This window comes from Pan troglodytes, chromosome X, assembly GCF_028858775.2.
Source record: "Pan troglodytes isolate AG18354 chromosome X, NHGRI_mPanTro3-v2.0_pri, whole genome shotgun sequence".
Taxonomy (NCBI): Eukaryota; Metazoa; Chordata; class Mammalia; order Primates; family Hominidae; genus Pan; species Pan troglodytes.
In genome coordinates this window covers 132,640,419-132,662,151 of record NC_072421.2, presented here as the reverse complement: position 1 = coordinate 132,662,151, position 21,733 = coordinate 132,640,419, and the positions used below count along the sequence as shown (strand labels likewise).

At 40.7% G+C, this 21,733-nt stretch overlaps 1 protein-coding gene and 1 pseudogene across 1 annotated transcript; both read left to right on the top strand.

Annotated features, from left to right (window-relative positions):
* The first annotated feature begins 214 nt into the window (after positions 1-214).
* LOC737004 (cancer/testis antigen 55-like) lies at positions 215-15,940 on the top strand. The gene is made up of 5 exons (XM_024353153.2): positions 215-1,106; positions 2,387-2,571; positions 11,696-11,840; positions 14,195-14,307; positions 15,008-15,940. Exons 1-5 carry the CDS (start codon positions 893-895, stop codon positions 15,197-15,199), a joined length of 849 nt encoding a protein of 282 aa, XP_024208921.2. The 5' UTR covers positions 215-892; the 3' UTR covers positions 15,200-15,940.
* LOC112207270 (small nucleolar RNA U3) lies at positions 12,159-12,239 on the top strand (annotated as a pseudogene).
* Positions 15,941-21,733: the final 5,793 nt, after the last annotated feature.

Genomic DNA, 21,733 nt, shown 5'->3' with positions numbered 1-21,733 from the left:
TCCTGTGAAAATACTACCCTCACAGGGCCAAGATTCTTGACTCTTTCATTCACTAACAAATTTTAAGAACACGTAACAGTGTCTGGCTCACAGTTAGTGCTCTATAAATTTTTGCTGAATGAATGAATAAAGGTAATGTGTATAGCAGAATAATGTAGGTATAACTAGGTAAGCGATGAGTACATGGTAGCAATTATTATAAAAGGATTCTACTATAAATTATCACTGGACTCAAAACGGGAGTCCTAGTACAAAAGACACGTACTTGACATCACTAAAACACTGCATACCCACATGATGCCCTCTCTCCACAAAACTGATCCCTGCTGAGCAGTAACTATTAACCACCCACTGCCTGGTAAGTCCTTATGCTAAGCACCATGAATACAAGGGCAAGAGCAGGATTTTTGGTTGCACAGCTGGTGTTTCAGGCACCCATCCTGCCAGGGAACCTCACAGAAGTGCCCCGTGTCACCCGAGTATGCAGAACCCAAGCCCCCAAGCCATTTTCCCCATGCCATCCTAATGGCGCCCTCAGCCTTGATGGGAGAAGCCACGATGTTCCTGCCCACCACCTCTTAGTGGCGACAGGAACCTGCCCGCTCACTCACTGCGTGCCCATTGGCTGGACAGTGGTAGAGGCGGGCCCTGACATGCGCATGCCCAGAGGGAGGAGCCAGAGGGGCACCTGCCAGCTCCTTGGGTGCCTGCGGTGTCCCTGGCTTTCCTGAGGGGGGCTCACTAACGGCTGGGTCCCGTCCCGCGGAGGCTGAGGAGAAGCAGGAGGCGAGTCCCTGAGGAGACGCTGTGACCTGAGGGCTTCCCTTACTGAGGAGGCCTCGTGCTTCATCTGTCACAAGCGGTGTCCAGGCCGGTGGTGACAACAGAGGCAATGCTCAGGCTTCTGAGACGTGCTTTGGCCTTCTTCCATAGTACAGCCCACCCCACAGAGCAGCAGCGCCCACAGCAGCAGGGCCCACAGGAGCAGGGCCCACAGCAGCAGGGCCCACAGCAGCAGGACCCACAGCAGCAGGACCCACAGGAGCAGGGCCCACAGGAGCAGGGCCCACAGGAGCAGGGCCCACAGCAGCAGGGGCTCCCAGAAGGTATTCCTCTGTGTGTTCCCTTGGCCCCCACCCCAGAAGCCTCCTAATAGGGGCTCTCCTCACCCCCGGTATGAGGATCTGGTGGCTCTGGCGGGTACAGCACGTGACGGCGGCTCCATCTTCTGTGCGTGCATGGGTAGGCGTCCTGCGTCCCCAACAAGTCCCTGAGAACCAACTCCCAAACTCTCCTGTCCATCTAAAGCGGGACGGTGTTGACAGAGACCACCTTGGGGGCTGTACCGCCTGTGGTTTTCCCCAACATGGATGTGCAGTACATGCCTATTTATATTTCCAGTAGGCAAGAAACTCCCTAATTGCGAGTGAATTTAGGCTTGTATCCCAAGCAGAAATTTAATTTGAAGCCGAGTGGATGCCTCATACATATCTGGTCCTGTAGGAGAGCAGAGAACCCGTTGTGCGGGCCAACTGCTGAGGTCAGATCCATAAATATTGCTGGTCAGCTAGGCTTGTGTAGAATTAAAAAGAGAGAGAGAGAGAGAGAGAGAAAATGAAAAGGAGAAGGAGACCTTTTGGATGCCGTTTTGGGCTGGCCATCAATCTCCAGATATCTTTTAGTGCTTTGTCTGCTGAGATGGTTAAGTATCTATACAAGGTACTAGTCATTATGTTGGTGATAATGATGGAGGGATATAGTAGGAGCAGAAGCTAAAAGACTCTCACGTGTAGATATGGTGATAACAGGTAACATTTACACTCTCTTGTGCAAGACACTCCACAGCTCTCGACAGTTGATGTGCATGTGTCAGTTAATACAAGGCGGGCGCAGTGGCTCATGCCAGCTCTTTGGGAGTTCCAGGCGGGTGGATCACTTGAGTCCAGGAGTTTGAGACCAGCCTGAGATAACATAGCGAAACTCCGTCTCTACTAAAAACACAAAAATTAGCCGGGTGTGGCGGCATGCACCCGTCATCCCAGCTGCTTGGGAGGCTGAGACATGAGAACCACCTGAACCTGGGAGGTGGAGGTTGCTGAGAGCCAAGATCGCGCCACTGCACTCCAGCCTGAGTGACAGAGCCAGACTTTGCTCAAAAAATTAAAAATTACTTGAAAATTAAAAAATTTTTAAATAAAAAAAAGAAAACTGCAACAACCCTATTAGGTGAAAATTTGATTGTTGTGGATTGACAGAAGAAAACAAAGTCAGAGACGTTAAAAAACTTCTCTGCCCAAGTTTATGCAGATGGTGAGTGTAAGACATATTTGTAGTAGATGTTTGCATTTGAGGCTAATAATGTGACTTTTGTTTCTTTATCTTGTAGGTGACACCCAGTTGACAACTGTGCAGGGAGTTGTCACAAGTTTCTGTGGTGATTATGGCGTGATTGATGAGTTGATCTACTTCAGTAGTGATGTTGTGACTGGCAACGTGCCTCTAAAAGTTGGACAAAAAGTTAATGTGGTTGTGGAAGAAGATAAAATACTTTATGGATTGAGAGCAATCAAGGTGAGATGTGCATGAGTCTGGGAATTGTGTCTTATCTCAATGGGTTTTCTTTCTCCATCTTTCTATTCTTGTATTAATGCAACATCTCTACTGTGATCCGTAGAGTGGATGTAGACTGCAATTTGAAGCCCCACTCCTCTGAAGCTGTAGGTTCTTGTGTTCTAATATTTGTAGTGATATCTGCTTTAAAACATAAAAATTACTCATCTATTCTTCTAATCTTTAAACAACATGGGTAACAATAATAATTATTGAACTCTATACAATCCTTCAACTTCCCTTATCAGGTAAAAAACCATTTTCTGTAGTGTGCATTCATAGCAGTGGAATTGCTATGTGAAACCATGTGCCTTGTAAACATTTTAAAAAGAGCTTCATGGAGGTATAGTTCACAAACCACAGAACTCTCTTAAGGGTACAATTCAGTAACATTTGGCAGATTTACAGAGTCCTGAGAATATCACCTGAGTCCAGATATTTACCCATTCAGTGGCTATTATGAAATTATTCTTTAGCTCTACTGTGCTAATTGATTCTCTCAGCAATAGGCAGTAAGACTGCCCATCTGCCCATATAGGCAAGGACAACAATATTATCAATCTGAAATCTTTGCAAATATGAGAAGGGAAAAGCAGTCTCATCGTTCATTTGGAATTATTAAGGATCTTAATGAGATTACAGCAAGTTTCCTTTCTTGGACTTATTATACAATAGGGATATTTATGGCTATCTCTATGGTAGGAACATTAGATTTGTAATAGGAAAGTTTGTATATGACGTCCTTGTGGCATTTCCTCCGATACCATCTTTTTTCTTTGCTTTATATCTTTCATTCTTTTACAGCCTTATTGAGATATAGGTCACGTGATTCACCATGCAATTCTCCCATCTACAGAGTACAATCCAGTGGTTTCTAGTTTGTTCACAGGGTTAGGCAACAATCACCACAAACAACTTTAGAACATTTTCATCACTCAAAAAGGAAGCTCCATAACCATTCATAGTCTTTTCCCATTTCTCCCTGATCCCCCAACTGTCCCCTCCCCCTGCAACATCCAGCCCTAGGAAATCACTTATCCATTTTCTGTTTGTATATATTTGCCCATTCTGGACAGTTAAAACAGGTTCCTTCTATATAACTGTAATGATATGTCCTTTCACCAACATCTCCTCATTCCTCCATCCACCCTAACAACCCAAGCATCTGGCAACCACCATTCTACTCTACACTGCTATGAGGTAAATTTTTTTATATTCTGCATGTGAATGAGACCATGCAGTTATTTGTGTTTATGTGACTGTCTTATTTCACTTACGTATCATTCTTCAGGTTCATCCATGTTGTCCCAAATGGCAAGATTTTATTCTGTTTTATGGCTGAATAGTATTCCATTGTGTATTTATACCACATTTCCTTTATCCACTCATCCGTAGATGGACACTTAGATTGCTTTTGTTTCTTGGCTGTTATGAATAGGGCTGCAATAAACATGGAAGTGCTAACATCTCTTTGACACACTGATGACACTCTCTTTGGATACATGCTCAGTAGTTCATGGATTCATGTGATTCATGGATTCATGTGATAGTTCCATTGTTAATATTTTGGAGAACTTCCATACTGTTTTCCATAATGGCTGTAACAACTTACATCCCACCAACCGTGCATAAAGTTTCCAATTTCTCCACATCCTTGCCAATACTTGTTATCTCTTTTCTTTTTAATGTTAGCAATTTTAACATGTGTCAGGCGGTATCTCTGTGGTTTTGATTTGCATTGTCCTGATGACTAGAAAAGGTGAGCATTTTTTTAATATGCCTGTTGGCCATTTGTATGTCTCCTTTTGAAATATGTCTATTCAGGTCTTTTGCTCATCTTTAATAGGATTATTTGTTTTCTTGCTATGAGTTGTTGGAGTTACTCATACATTTTGGAAACTGACCCCTTACTAGATGTATAGATTGTCAGTGTTTTCTGCTATCCTGTAGATTGTCTCGCCACTCTTTGATCATTTCCTTTGCGGTACAGAAGCTTTTTAGTTCAAAGTAATCCTATTGTCTGTTTTTCCTTTTGTTGCCTTTGCTTTTGAGGTCCTATTTTTAAAATGTCATTGCCCAAAACAATGTCATGGAGCTTTCCCCCTATATCTCTATCTAGTAGTTTCATAGCTTTGGGTCTTCATTTTAAAGCTTTAAATCATTTTGAGTTGATTTATATACATGCTGAGAGATAAGGGTGGAAACTCATTTTACTCAGATGAATATCTAGTTATTTTCAACATCATTTATTGAAGAGAGTGTACTTTCTCAACATTGTGTGTTTTTGGGCCTTTTGTTGAATATCAGTTGACTGTAAATGCATGAATTTCATTCCGGGCTCTGTATTCTGCTCCATTCGTGGATGTATCCACTGGTACTATGCTGTTATGCTTACTATAGCTTTGTCATATGCTTTGACATCAAGTAGTGTGATGCCTCCAGCTTTGTTCTTTGTATTCCAGACTGCTTCGACTACCTGGAATCTTTTGCGGTTCCATACACATTTTAGGAGTGTTTCTTCTATTTCCAAGAAGAATGTCATTGGTATTTTCATAGCAGTTGCATTGAATCTATAGATTGCTTTAGGTTACAGACATTTTAACAATATTTATTCTTCCTGTCCATGAACACATGATACATTTCAATTCGTTCCTGCCTCCTTCAATTTGCTTCATTAATGGTTTATAGTTTCCGGCGTTGCAATCCTTCACCTCCTTCGTTAAATTTATTCCTATTTTATTTTTTGAAGGTGTTTTAAATGGGATTGTTTCTTGATATCTTTTTCAGATAGTTCCCTATTGGTGTATAGAAATGCTACTGATTCCTGTGTGTTGGTTGTGTATCTTGCCACTTTCCTGAATTTGTTTATTAGACCTTGTAGGTTTTTCGTGGTGTCTTCAGGGTTATTTATAAGTAAGAGCTTCCCGTCTTCAAACAGGGCCAATCTAAATTCTTCCTTTTGAATTTAGATGCCTTTTGTTTCTTCTTGCCTAGTTTCTCTGACTAGTACTTCCAGAACTATATGCGACAGAAAGGGCAAAAGTGGGCATTTCTGTCTTGTTTTAGGTCTTAGAGGAAAAAAGACTGCAACATTTCCCCATTCAGTATGATGTTACCTGTGGGTTTATCATATATGACCTATATTGTGTTGAGGTGCACTCCTCCTATATCTAAGTTGTGGAGTTTTTATCACGAAGGGATGTGGAATTCGGTTAAATGCTTTTCCTGCTTAAATTGGAATGATCATATGGCTTTTGTGCTTCATTCTGTTCATGTGATATAGCACATTTATTGATTTGTGTATATTGAAACTTTTTTGTATCCCAGGAATGAATACCTCTGGAACATGATGAATGGTGTTTTTAATGTGCTGTGGAATTTGGTTTACTAACACCTTCTTAAAGATTTTTGCAACTGTGTTCATCAGGAATTTTGGCATGTAGTTTTCTTTGCTTTTTTCTTTTTTGTGTTTCCTAGTCTGGGTTTTCTACCAGGGTAACGCGGGTGTGATAGAATGCATTTGGAAGCGTTCCTTTCTTATCATTTTTTTGGAATGCATTAAAAGTATAACTATTAATTCTTCTTCTTTATATATAAATTTTGGTAGTATTACGAAGGGAAGCCATTCTGTCTTAGACTCTTCATCGATGGGGGATTTTTTATTACTGAATCACTTTCCTTACTTGTTAATGGTCTGTTCAGAATTTCCATTTCTTCATCATTACATCTTGGTAGGTTGCATGTGTCCAGGAATGTATCCATTTCTTCTAGCTTGTCCTGTTGTAGGTAGATGATTGTTCATAATAGTTCTTATGATGCGTTTTATTTTGGTGATGTCAGTTTTGGTGTCTCCTTTTTCATCTTTGCTTTTATTTATTTGAATTTTCTCCCCTTTTTCCTTTAGTCTAGCTAAGGTTTTGTTGATTTGGTTTACCTCTTCAAGAAACCAACTGATTGTTTCATTAATATTTGTATTGTTCTTCTCATGTCTATTTGATTTATTTCTGCTCTGCCCTTTATGATTTCTGTCCTCCTACTTTTGGATTGCATTTTTTTCTTCTTTTTTTTTCTAGTTCCTCAAAGTGTGGTGTGGGGTTGTTTATTTAAGATGTATCTTTTCTTTTGAGGTAGGCTTTATTGATGTAAACTTCACTTTTAGAATTGCTTTTGCTGTATTTCATGGGTTTTTGTATGTTGTGCCTTCGGTTTCCTTTATCTCAAGAAATGTTAACACTTCGCTTTTAATTTCCTCATTGACCCATTAGTTATTTAAGAGCATGTTGTTTAATTTCCATCCACTTCTAAAGTTTCCAAAGTTCCTAATTTTATTGATTTCTAATACTTTACTATTGTGGTTAGAGAACTGATTTGATGTTATTTCAAATTCCTTTAATTTGCTAAGACCTGTTTTATGGCCTGCCCCATAATCTATCCTCGAGAATGTTCCACATGCAGTTGGAAAGAATATGTGTTTTGGAGTATTTGGATGGAATGTTCTGTAAATGACTGTTAGGTCCATTTGGTCCAGAGTGCAGATAAATCTCACTTTTTGTGGGGTCAGTGTTCTGTCTGGACAATCTACTCATTGTTGCAAGTTGGGTGTTGAAGTCCCCTACAGTTATTGCATTGCAATCTGTCTCACCATTTAGACCTTAATATTTGCTTCATATATTTAGGTGCTGCTATGTTGGGTGCATATTTTTGGAAATCATTATATCCTCTTGATGAATTGATCCCTTCATCGTTATATAATGATCTTCTTGTTCTTTTTACCGTTTGTGATTTAAAGCCTATTTTATTTGAAATTAGTTTAGCTGCTGCCCCTCTCTTTTGGTTTCCCTTTACATGGAAGAATATCTTTTTTCATGCCTTCACTTTCAGTTTACGAATGTCCATTAAGGAGAAGTGGATCTCTCATAGGTTTGGTTGTTGTTGTTGTTGTTGTTGTTGTTTAAATCCATTCAGCTACTCTGTGTATTTTAGTTGAATGTCATCCATTTCTATCAAGTTAATTATTGATAGGCAAGGATTTACTGTTGTCATTTAGATAATTTTTTCTACTTATTTTGTAGGTAATTTCTTCCTTTCTCTTTTACTGTCTTTCTTGATGAATAAGAGATTTTTCTCTATTAATATGTTTTGTTTCCTTGATATTTTAAAATGTGTCAATTACATGATTTTTTTCTTTGTGGTTAGCATGAGGCGTACAAAAACATAATCACAACAGTTTATTTATTGATAATATAACTTTGATCACAAAACACAAACACTCTACCATTTAACTCCACCCCCAGATTTTGAGTTCTGTATTTTACACTTTACAACTTTTTATATTTTATATCCCTTAATGAATTATTGTACGTATTTTATTTTTACTAGTTCCTTTTTTAACTGTTACATGAAAGATATACATGATCTGGACACCACTGTTACCTTAATAGAGTATTGTGAATGTGTGTGGTTACTTTTACTAGTGAGTTTTATACCTTTAGATATTTTTGCATTACCCATTAGCGTCCCTTATGTCAGTTGGAAGAACTCTCCATAGGATTTCTTGTAAGACAGTTGTGGTGGTGAGGAAGTTTCTCAGCTGTGATTTCTCTGTAAAAGTCTTTTTCTGCCCTTCACTTCTTGGTACATTATTCTTGGTTAGTCATTTTTTCCCTTGATGTCCTTGAATGTATCATCACACTCTCTCCTGGCCTGTTATGCTTCTGCTGAGAAGTCTTCTGGCAGGCATATTGGAACTGCATTATATGTGATTTGCTTCTTTCCTCTTGCTGCTCTCAGGATTTTTTCTTTATTTTTCATCTTTGAGAGTTTGATTTTAATATGTCATGGGGTAATCTTATTTGGATTGTATCTGAATGCAGAACTTTGGTCGTCCAGTACCTAGACGTTTATAACTTTCTCTAGGTTTGGATGGCTCCCCATTATTAATTTTTAAATAATCTTTCTACCTCTTTTTCACTCCTCCCTCTTGAACATGAATGACTCATACTATTGCTCTGCTGATAATTGTCCCAGAAATTCAGTAAGTTTTATTTTCATTCCATATCCTTCCTTTTAATTTTGTCTCCTGTGACTGTATATTTTTAATGAAGCTGTCTCCAAGTTTACAGATTCTTCATTTTGCTGGAAAATTTTCCTGTGGATGTTCTCTATTGTATACTTCCTTCATTGTATTTTTTGACTTTTGTATTTGTTTGGTTTTTTAAAATTCTTTCAATATTTCTTTCAATTTACTCTGATAAATTCTAATCATTTCTCTGTAGTTGTTTTCAAGGTTCACAGAGCATGTGGAAAATAGATATTTTGAATTATTTATTAAACAACTCAAACATTCCTATCTCTCTAGGGTCAATTACTGGCACCTTGTTTTGTCAGTTTGGTGATGTCATGTTTTCCTTATTGTTCTTGATCTTTGTGGTAATGTGTTTATATCTGCGTATTGAAGAAGTAGGTATCCATTTCAGTCTTTGCAGTCTAGCTTTTAGGGGACATCCTTCAGCAGTAAGCCTGTCCGGAAACTCTATATAGGTCTCTTTTGGTCCTTATGCTTGTGAACACTACAGCTATTGAAGCACTAGGGGGCCTCCTAATCCCAGGGACACAGCGACAGATGCTGCAATGGCATGCATTCCCTTAGCTGTTGAGACTGGTGCCTTGCAAGACTGGAATCCAAGGCTCCACTCATTCACAGAGGACTCCCTGTTGCTGTAGAATATTCTGAGCATAAGGCCACTGGAATCACTCGGCAGAGATGTGGGACAGGTATTGAGTTTGTTTTGCTGTGGCTGTGGCTTCCTGTCTGTTGCCAGGGTGGGTCTAGAGACTCGGTCCACAAGTACCATCTCAGAGTCTGGGGCCATGGGCCATGGGCGTTTGTCAAGTGGTGGCATATAGTGTGGAAGGCCTGATATTGGGTTCCCAGGCAATGTCCTATGCTTGCTACTCTCTCTCTCCTCCGGGTGGATGGTATCTCTCTCCATGCTGTGCTGTTGAAGGTCGGGGAAGGGGTGATGTGGGTAATGTAAAACTGTCTTTACTACCCTCTTCAATGCATCTTTTCTTATTTTCATGCTATAACTGGGTACCGTGGTCTCTCACCTGGTTTCCTTCTCTCAAGTGATGGTATTTTCATACAAGGATAGTTTTTCACATTGATGTTTCTGCAGGAGGACAATCACTGGAGAGTCCCATTTCTCCATCTTGCTCCCCTCCTCCTCCATCTGTTTAATTTTTACATACTATAAATATGTCCATCTTGTCCATGTGGCTTCTGGGTTCAGGAAGTTTCCTTAGGCTAATTCTAACACATAATTTACACGAGTATTCACTTAGTTTCTCTTCTGAAAGTCATTCATTTATTTATATCTAAACGTACAGTCAGCCTGTGTTTACTTTCCATGTATAAGACTGAGAGAAGGATCCGCGTCTTGTTTCACTACTGGCTATTCAGTTGCCCTAAACGTTAATTGTATAATCCACTTTGCCCCTATCGTATTGAAATGCCACTTCTGTCATACAACGCATTATTGCAAACATTTCAATCTGTCCGTACCTGCTGTTGTGTTGGTGGTATTTCCAAGGCATAAGAAACAGAGTTGGGAGCCATGAAACATGGGCAAAGCTTTAGTCTGCATATGTCTGTGAGTTGGCGTGGAGTCAAGGAACAGAGAGGTCCGAGGGTGCTGTGGATCATCCACTGGGATACTGACGGAAGTGGTGGTAGACACATGGATGGGAGGCTAATGCCTCATTCCTTCATGACAGTAAGTGAGGGGAAAATAAACATCAGATTGGTATTGACAGCTGGAAAGACACCAGTTAAGAAATGAGAATAGCAGCAAACTAGGCTATTTTTAAAACCATGAAAAATTATTTACAACTCAGTGGCTCAAGTTTCCATCAGAAGTCTTTGATCTGCAAATTCCAACCCTAGGAGTTTATCCTATAGTTAAGTCAAGCAAGTAGTACAAATTTTAAGACACAAGCGAAATGTCTAATTACGTGGAATTGGGTTAGTAAATTACGGCACATCCATTAATTGGGATTCTCTATGAGTGTTTCTGTCCTCTCTTGTTATTTGAAAAACTTTGTGTTCATTTAATGTGATACTTTACTACTGAATACCATGCTAATTTGCTTTTAAAATGAGTATTTACATATGTATATATATATTTGTGCACAGACAAAAACATCAGGATGAGTGTTACTGAGAAAATGTAGTCCCTGGTGGTCTCTTGGTAATGGAATATGGATTATGGTGTAACCGCCTTTTGCTGTCTGCATATCTGTTTTTTTCCCCTACTTTTAGTACAATGAACTTGCATTATTTCTGTAAGTTTTAAGGATTATAAAATAAGGACTATTACACTTCCAATAAGGAAAAAGGTTTGTATGCCTCTCTATTGTAGATAAAGTAAAGCCCTAATTTGACTTGGTTTATTGAACCTCCCCCAGTTGAGGTTATTGTTCCAACTTTATCTTGAACTTCTGTCTCCTAGACCTGGATCTGGAATGTTAGGGTTTTGCTCCCTAGGCTTCTAAATTGTGTTGTTTTTCCTCTCTGCCTTCCTGCTCCTCTACTCGTGTTTACAAGTTTACACCTCTGCCTTCTTTCACAACCCAGCACAAATCTGACTTCCCCCAAGCAATGCCGCTATTTTCTCCCTGTCTGAAATGTTCTCCGTTTAGGTAAGTCACAGAAACTATCTTTAAACTAGTCTTATATCATTCATCACAACCTGCTTATGACTACATATCTTTCCATTTTACCGTCATTTCACTGTGAATTCCTTTAGGTGAATGACGGTATTTTTTAAATCTGGGAATCTAATGGTACAAGGGCATTAAACTTGGGTATGCAATTAATGTTTTGGGATACATTTCACAATTCATGAAGCACACACATGATTTCTACCATCATCTCAAGTCTATGGTCCATTTAGCACGTGAACTATATTCACCAGTGTTAAGGATGGTTTTTGAAAATATTTTGGAATACCAGTGTTTTAACCATGTAAGTTCCTGTGTTTAAATTTGTATTATTTTTGAAGTAACTCTTTCCTAAATCTTACAGGTGGATGTTGTGCCTCACCCTCTTAACGATGATGGACACTCAGACTCAAAAATCAGAGTTTTAAATGGATGTGTTACTTCTATAAGTGAAGATACTGTTTATATTAATAACATCATTTATTTCCCTATGGACATTGTTTCTGAAGGTATGATTTACATTTTGTGATATATGATGTAATTCTTAATTTTTTGAGTGGATTTTAGTCCTAGAACAAATTTTACAGTGTACTTGGCTTCAGCCAATGGGTCTTCAATATTACAGGTAGACCTTTCCAATTGAAATTATGTACAATATAGGGGCAAATAGGCAGTATTTTAAAATGTCTGCTGTCGTCTATTGTGCGTTCATTTGTTCAATGCCCTCAGTAATGCCTGGATATATTTTTCATTCACATAAGAATTTAATTTCTAATCATGGAAACAATCCTACAAGTACACAGAGACACTATTTTTAATACCCTTCAAAGACTATACTTGCAGGGATCATTTCTGTAGTTGGTTGCTAGAGAAGTTTCTGTGACAGGGCAGAGTACCAAATTTTAAAAGAATACACTTCAAATCTTCAAAGTTAGGATTGGAGATAGTGCTTTGTGGCTGTGTGTGTGGTGTGTGTGTGTGTGTGTGTGTGTGTTGTGGAATTCTGTTTGTAATCAGCTGATATGTTCTAATATTTCGCTTATAACCAAAGATACACTTTTTTTTTTTTGCTATTTTTGTCCATTGCAACAGTCATATAGCTTGGGTATGAAAGGGGAGATTAGCTCCACTTCCCCAGGCAGCTTGCTAGTTTGTTTCCTTGGATGCAAAAACAGGACCCTGACCTGAATTTTGTTTTAAGATGTTGACTCTGTCTGCTTTGTCGAGAAGAGACTATGAGGGAAGGGTGGAGTCAGGAAATTGGTCAGGAAACCATTGTAATATTCCTGGTGAGAGATGATGGAGATGTGAATGAAAGTGGAGAAGTGGAGGACCTGAGGATTGAGTTGACTCTGGATATATTTTGAAGTTAGAGAAGAACCCAGGAGGTAATGGATTAGATCTTTGATGTGGAGGAAAGATGAGTCCAAGGTACCTCCAAAGTTTTTGGTTTGAGCAGTGGTGAGAGTGGAGTTGCCAGTTTGTGATGCAGACGACTGAGGCAAACAAAAGTTGGTGAATATGAAGAATACCAACAACTCAGCTTTGCACACGTTAGATTGGTGTAAGCATATGGATAATTGACCCTGAGGTTGGTTAGAGCTGGAGGCATATACATTTTGGAGTTATTGGCCCATAGATATACAGTAAACCCACACAAAAGAAATGTATGCAAATTAACAGAGACAGACAGAGAGACAGAAGTCTAACACTGTGTCTTGTATCAGTCTACAATGCTGGGTCCTAAGGTGAATACATATTTCACTTTGTTGATATTGCTAGTTTTCTGGAGTCACTGTGGCAATTTACGGTCTCAGTTGCAGTTGGGATTTCCATTTGCTCCAGATTCTTTCATGTACCTTTGTTATCCTGTGAGTCACTTTTAACTTATCGTAAACTTCTGTTTCAACCTCGATGGTCTTAACGGTAACCCTTAAGGCACAGACTTAAGACACCACATGTTCTCACTCATAGGTGGGAATTGAACAATGAGAACACTTGGACCCAGTAAGGGGAACATCACACACCCGGGCCTGTTGTGGGGTGGGGGAAGTGGGGAGGGAAAGCATTAGGAGATATACCCAATGTAAATGACGAGTTAATGGGTGCAGCACACCAACATGGCACATGTACACATATGTAACAAATCTGCACGTTGTGCACATGTACCCTAGAACTTAAAGTATAATAATAATAATAATAATAAAAAGAGTTCATCAGCGGAACACAACACTAGGGGAAATTGATTCATTCTGAAAGTAACAACATTTCCTAGTGGTACTGCTACCACTACTACCAATCAACAGTTATTTGGTGGTTACTATGCACCAGTGATGATTCTGTGTGTATCAACGATATCTATTAAGTGTCACAGCAGCTCAGTATCTTGAAGGCTACTTATCGTGCTTCTCATTTTATAAATGAAGAAAACGAGGCACAGAGAGATTAAACATCTTGGCTAAGGTTGCAAACTGAGTGAGTGGCAGTGTCAAGATTCAAACGCACATGGCCAGGTTCAAACTTGTGCTCTTACCTACATGTTTGACTGCCTCTCACTAAGGAGTTGTGAACACGAACAGTTGTTTAGTAAATCCTGTGCTGTTCCCTCAGATTGGCTGTGATGCACAGTTCACACTTTGCTCCATTTGACTTTGTTAAATCAGTAGAGGAGAGTCAATGCCTAAGGATTATAAACTTCTTCTTGAACTTACCGATTTACAGTGTGTCTGTTTAAATATGTGCAAAAATGACTTTAGGTGTTGCAGAACTGACTTTAAAGTAGTACACTATCAAATAACGTGTGCAATTCAAGATGACCTAGTTAAGAGATCATGACACTCACATTTCTCCATGGCTGTTTTAGATTTTGTGCCTTATAAGGGCGACTGGTTAAAAGTTGAATATTCCACTGAACCAGGCTTCTCAAACTTCAAGGCAAGCTCTGTGAAGCCCACCCGTTGTATTCATGCGGAAGAGGTAATTTCTTTCCTGTTGCTCCCATCATCGGTTTCTGTGAACCCTTCCTTTCGTGATAATTTTCGTGCCCAGGATTCTGTTGGGTGTAATGGGAATTCCAGAAAATATGAAGAAATACATTCTTTGCCAACAAAGGAGCCACTTTTCTTACTGAAAAGGCAGGACTTCCCAAAGGAAATAATTAGAAAATTATGTAGAACAAGCATATTAATCGATTAAGTTCTAAATTGTGCATTTTACTCAATACCCAAATTTTATTAGAATCTTCCAACAACAGGAGGAAGAAAAACAATCTTTGTGTCAGAAAATTGTAGGGAAAGAATGAACGGAGTGCGTTGTGGGACTTGAGCTTAACAGTAAATGTTGAGAATGATTTGGGTATTGGAGCCTGAATATGACCAGCAAATTCAGGGCAATAGAGGGTAATGGACATATTTTGGTAATATTTAGAGCTGGATTTCTCATCAAAGACCCAGGCCTCATCCCTGGAGAGCCTGTTTTAATTGGTCTGTGGTGGAGCATGGACATGGGTATTCTTACAAAGCACCCCTGGTGTTAGCAATGGGTCAACCAGGTTGGAAATCAATGATTTGCATCGAAGTGACCTGCACTCATGCAGGACCCAGAGTGAGGAGGTGCAAAGCTGGTTACAGTGATTATCGGGCTTTCTCATAATCATTTCCATTATTTATACTCACAGGTCTGCATTACTAGCGTACATGGAAGAAATGGGGTGATAGATTATACTATTTTTTTCACCTTGGATTCTGTGAAACTTCCTGATGGATACGTACCTCAAGTAGATGATATCGTCAATGTGGTCATGGTGGAGAGCATTCAGTTCTGCTTTAAGTGGAGAGCGGTTTCTATCACCCCAGTACAAAAATCATGACAAAACATTTTTATTCTGTTTATATTTCCTTTTATGAGCAGTAAAGGGGCTGGTTTAACTGAAAAGGTTAGCTTAGTAAGCCTAAATAGTATTTTACATATGACTTTTCTGGCAAATCTAATTGAGTTACTGGCTAGTTCAATTGGACCATGAACCCAGCTTAGGGAAGTGCCTTAACAATTAAAAGCATGCTAAATTAGCTTGCTAGTCACTGGAGGAAAGGAGTTCTTAATTAAAATGAACACTGCCATTAAATTTGAATTCCATATTTCCTATTAGCAGCAGCAGATTCCAGGATGACAGAGACCTAGGACGGCCCTAAAGGGAACATCAGAGCCAAAGCATTTAACAGAAAAGTCATCAGGGACAGCATGTTAAAGGCATGATTTAAAGTTACACTTCAGTTTTGAGTCCCCCTTATGCTGTCTGTACAACCTGTATTGTTCCATAGCCTCTTTCATCTTCTGTCATTCACATAATTTGCAATGTTTATTATTCCTTATGTTCCTTCTTCTCCATGCTAGAATGTAAACTCCACAATGGCAGGATGTCTTTTGGTCGGTTTTGTTTTTCTTTCTTTTTTTTTTCTTTCATTAAAGCATCATCAGCCCTTAGAGGAAGGCGTGACAGACTCACTGAGCAGATAAAATGTTATTAAGTTCAATGACTGAATGATATTTAGCTGTGGTTCATTCATCACTGGTTCCTTAGGAATAAAATTGTTGAGCAATGCATTAAGACCTCTCTGTTGATTTTTTTAACAACACCAACAACCATAGAAAGCAGACTCTGCTGTAAATGGGCCTCCATGAGCCACTTTGTTGCGGGGGTGCAGCTCATGTGTAGTCATGAAGAAACATACAAACACAGAACTTTTGAAGGAAGGACAAGCTGCTTACCCGCTGGGAAGGGTTATAATAAAATCCAACAAGTACATCCCATGAAATTTCATGCTTTTGTCTAACAGAACATTTAACCATGTAGCTGTGACCTAGGGGAAGGGATGTATTCAGACCTATGGGTGTAGCTTGAATGTGGTTGGGAACTTACCCTGACTCCTCTGATTCATAATTCCACCATTACCCCCAGTCCTTGAATAAACAGGGTTGTGTTTTGACTTTCCACTACAGATCCAGTGAGACCTCCCAATCATCCAGGGATTTGTTTCCCACTTGATAGGAACAGTGAAGGCATTATAGAGTTCCCATTTTCACTCATTGGTTCACTCTACAAAATCCTACTGACTCTCTTTGATGTGCCAGGCACTGTTGAACCTCTAGAGTTATACCCTTAACCAAAAGGACAAAATTCCAGGCCCTAATGGAACTTGTGTTCTTTCAATGCCCCCACCCCCCAACCATCCTCGGCTTCCTGACCCATGCAGCAGTAGCTCCTATGATTGAAAGGGGCAAGTGGGAGCTGTGGCAACACCAGGTCCCTGTGAATGTCATCATTCAAAAGCAGCCCCACACCCTGTGGAATTACAGAGCAGTCCACGTTGGACTTGAGAGATGCAAGGGTCATGACTTTCACTACCTCCCCATTTAATTCTCCAGTTTGGTTGATGTAGAAGAATGTTATTTGGGAGTTATAATGCATTATGATAAGCCCAATCAGCTGGTGATTCAGTCACAGCTGCTGTTTCACAAACTTCCTCACTGGACTGAGGATCACCTGGGAGGTGGCAGTTCAGCTGGGCAGGGGGGCAGGGATTGGATACATTTCCTCCACCTTCTTTCAAATAGCAAAACCCAGAACCACTTTGCTTTCATAAGGCAGACCAAGTGGCGGTATTTTTTGAATATTTTGCCTCAGGGATGTGTTAACTCCAAGGTTCTTTCCCACAGTTGAGAATGAATTGTGTTTGATCATCTCACCCTCATCACATCTGTGTCCCTAAATGTACGCCCTCACGGCACAAGGACAGAAGGGCCCAGGGAGCAGGAAATAGTGGACTCTGTCGGAAATGTGCTTTTCCCACGTGCGAAAGAATTGGCTTGAAAATACAGGGACCTGTCACCACGAGTTTCTGGGGCGCCAGTGTTCTGCCACGGAGCTTCCAACTGGCCCCACGCCGTGAAGGCGTTGCAGATGTGCTGATATCAGATGCCTCTCAGCTCATTTAGTGATACATGCAATGAAGAACATGAAATAAGATAATGATCTTTAGCCGGGTTTGGCAAACTATGGCCCTTCTGCCATTTCTGGCCTGATGCCAGCAATGGTTCTCAAAACATAAAGTTATACTTAGGTACCCGGAGCTTAATCATGGCCCAATAGATTGAACCTAGTGTTCTCGCTGTCATGATTATGCATACTGTTAATCAGAGGGGTACCTTGAAGTCTCTCATCGCGATTGTGGTTTCATCCTCTAACCACTTGTAGCTTTCAGAGGTTCTAGTTCATCATTTCACTCCTCTTGTGAGACGCATAAATCTTTAACTGTACATCTGCCAAAGGGATATATTCTGTGAATGTAAACAACTCCTCTTTGTTATGCTTAGGGTGTAGTTCTCTGTTTTGTCAAAATTTCAAATTCTACGTAATCAGCACCATTTACAAGGATCCCTGTTCCCTTGGTGTTGGAGAATATGGTGTTTTGAATTGAAGTTCTTATATCTATTGGCAAACTTGAGGTTGCAAGTACACCTCCATTACCAGCCCAGGAATACAGAGTTTATTCTATGTTTTCTTCTCTTTCCACCTTTCCACGTGCATTGTTTCCTTCTCAGCTTTGGAGAACCCTACCTTCCATTATCCTCTGTGTATTTACTTCTTTGCACAATCCTGCTATATATGCTCTCCTACTGTGGACAGCCTTCCATCTGTTCTCTAACTCCCTCTTCTCATGGACCCTGGCTTGCAGGAGGCCTCCTTGGAACCGTTTTTTGGCAGGCTCCATGCCTGCCTTCCTAAACTTGGGTGCCCTGCTCTACAGGGATGGGAGGGCTAGATAAAAAGGCTCTCTGTTGCCTTTGGAACTCCTCACAGAACTGGTTTTTAGTCACCACTTCATTGTAATAGTCACCTAGGACAGCCTGGGTTAAGGGCTTCATGAGATTCTTTCCAGAGCTGCTGGCCTGGCCAGAAGAGTGAAGTGTTGGGGTTGGTTAAGGGCTATCAGTCTAAACATCCACAACTTAGGACTCAGATTAGTTAGCATTCTTGTTGGTCTCATAAGGTGGAGGAAGAGAGTTCACCCTGCTGGGGCAACGTCATCCTACAGTGGTTTCACTTCCTAAGAGCATTGCCCCAGTTGACCCTAAATGATGTGGATTAGAAACTTCATTCCCCCAATCCTATGGATAGTTGAAGGCCTATTGTATATACCAAAGATGAGAAGCATAACCTTATTATTGAAGTTCCATTGAAAGGAAACAAAAGGTGGTTGGGCACGGTGGCTCATGCCTGTAATTTCAGCATTTTGGGATGCCGAGGCAGGCAGATCACCTGAGATCAGGAGTTTGAGACCAGCCTGGCCAACATGATGAAACCTCGTCTCTACTAAAAATACAAAAAAAAATTAGGTGGTCGTGGTGTCGGGTGCCTGTAGTCCCAGCTACTCGGGGTGGCTGAGGCAGGAGACTCCTTTGAACCCAGGAGGCTGAGGTTGCAGTGAGCCAAGATCATGCCAATGCAGTCAAGCCTGGGCGACAGAGGGAGACTCCACCTAAAAAAAGAAAAAAGAAAAAAGACAAAGAAAGAAAAAGAAAGGAAACAAAAGGTACATGTTATTTTGATAGTATAAAGAACATACCTCACAGTGGTTAGGGGCACTGAACATCTGTGTTCCCCTAAAATTCCTTTGTTGAAGCTGTAATCCCCAATGTGATCTATATGGAGATGGGGCCTTTGGGATACTATTAGGCTTAGATGGGATCATGAGAGTAGAGCTCCATAATAGAATTAGTATCCTTAGAAGAAGAGGAAGAGAAGCCAGTGTTTGCTCCCACTCTTCCATGGGAGGAAACAGCCGGAATTTGACAATCTTTGAGCCAGAAAGAGGGCCCTTGCCCCGAACCGAATCAGTCAGCACCTTATTCTTGGACCTGCCAGCGTCCAGAACTGTGCAATATAAATGTCTGTGGGATATTGTTATAGCCGACAAAGCTAAGACAACGGAGAGCTGACATTGACATTCTGCAACAAATAAAAGCAATCCAAACACTTATTGTGTTTTGAAAAACAAAGATATGAATTGGAAAAACTCCCATCACATGAGGATACCAAAATTCCCATCGATGGGAATTGTCCCCATCCATTAAATCATAATGAATAACATACTTATTGATACATGTCATTTAAAGCCTTGTCACTCTATTCTTATAGGAATATTTGTCTAAACACTAGTCCAACACTTATTTCCAGTGTAGCTTTTGTAATGAAAGGAGTAACATTTTACTCCATGGTGCAACTCATGTGCACAAGGGAGGCTGGATCACTGATCTGCAAGAAAACTCAATTTATTGGCTGATTTTACTTACAAGTTGCTGCTGTGGTCAGACCCCGAGGACAGGTTGCAAAGCCAGGAAACAGCTGAGTTGAGCTGGGATCTAATGTCTTCCGAACCACAGTTCTGACGTTTACAGCCAGCTGTAACATTATTCTGAATGAGGCCCAATACTGTTTAGATAGATGCACAAAGGAAAGCAAAGTATTCAGATTTGGTGTGAATTGCCTTAGAACCAGATCCTTTCTCAGGTTGCCTGGAATGGTTCAGGATGTTACCCTTTTCTGATTCAATTAATTGCTGTGGTATTTATTGAGAACCTACCATGTGCCCAGCACTGTTCTAGATGCTGAAGGCCCAGCAGATGGAAAAAGCAACCACGAACAAAAGCTCTGCAGTCATGAAGCTGACATACAAGTGGGAAGAGACCGACAATAAATACTCTGATAAGCATATGAATAAGTAAGAATTTCCGTCTAGCAGTTAGTGACAGAAAGAAAAGTAAGCAGGTGTTTGTGATAAGAGGTTTTTGAGGACAGTGACCACGGACAGATTGTTTTCAATACTTTCAGTCGGAGTCAGTTTCCCTGATTTGAGAGTGAAACATGCAGGTCATTAGAAGCCAAGAAGGCGAATCACATGGTTATATCTTTGCTGGAATCTGGCATTGAATGATTGCTTCATGGATACTTGTGAAGGTGTGCATTTTGTTCATGAGAGACAGTTAAAACATCAGAAGGTTTAATGGGGTGCATGGCATCCTTGTTCAGAATTGCTGTTAATCTACTTTGTGTCCAGCCCTTGTATATGCCAAGCACTGGGCTAAGGGCCTTGGGACACACACGTCATTTAATGCTCACAAAGAATCCTATGAAAGAAGTCCCAGTAGCGTCGTGTCCATTCAACAGCCAAGTTAGGGACACAAACAGGAAAGAGGGGGCGCACAGCTGCTCTGTGGCCCAGTGGAATTCACCCCCTGGCATTCAGATCCAGCAGCCATTTCTTATCTGATGTGTTCCGGGCCTCTGGAGGCACCTCCTACCACAAAGATCATTCACAATGTTTCCAGCAGGTTGGTATAGACGAGCCCCTTCTTTGTTCTGCAGTATTCTCTCAGCAGGGACCTGTCTTCCTGGTGCTGGAATCTACCTGTAGCTTATCTGCCAACAGAGTTTGAACCCTGCAGAGGAGGCTGAGTCTGACTTAGTGAAGTTTGCCAGAGAAGGCTATTTCTTATTTCTTTCTAAGGCTATTTCTTAGCACCAATCTCTTGCTGCAGCATCCGTTATTAGCTCTATTTGTGCCAGCAGGGACACATGGAAGGGTTTTGGGCATGTTTTCATATGTCTGAGTGGCTGCTGTCTCTTTGGTTCTTTCTGCTTTCTTCTGTGCCATGATGGAAACTAAAACATTTGACCCAGTGATTTTTTTTTCAATCATTCTTTAGAGGTGGTGAGACTACAGGTATGTTTTCAAAGGATTGATAGTTTTTGCTGATGGATGGCATGGAGTGTGCAAAGAAAATGGAGAAAACTAAGGGTTATGGCAGGGATATGATGTTAACCCACTGTGTGAACTGAGCTGACATTGTGTGAGATGGAGAAGATTTATGGAGGTGAAGGGGTTGAAGGAAGCTCAGGACATATGAAATTTTGGACACCTTACCCTTGAGTCGTCTATGGGATAACCACGTGTGTAACTCAGTATACATATGGAATTGGGAGTACGTGCATTTAGATGCCATGGGGCTGGTGTGTGGATAGAGAGGCCATTCAGGGTCTGAGTCCTGGAGCACTCTTGTGCAATCCTGATAGGAGGAACTTCTCACAAAAGAGGCTGAGAAGAAGTCTTTCTAGGAGAGAGTGGTCACACAGAAGACCAAAGAACTTATTTCAAGAAATGGGGAGTCCTCACCTGCGTCAAACACTGAGAGGTTGAGTGATGAGAGCTTAGCATATTGACCACTGGATTTGGAGACCTGGAGGTTTCCTGTCATCTTAAGAGCAAATTAGGGGCATGATGTGGGTAAAAGCCTAATGCCAGAGGAATAAGGAGAGAATGGGAGCTCAGGAAGTGAGCAGAGG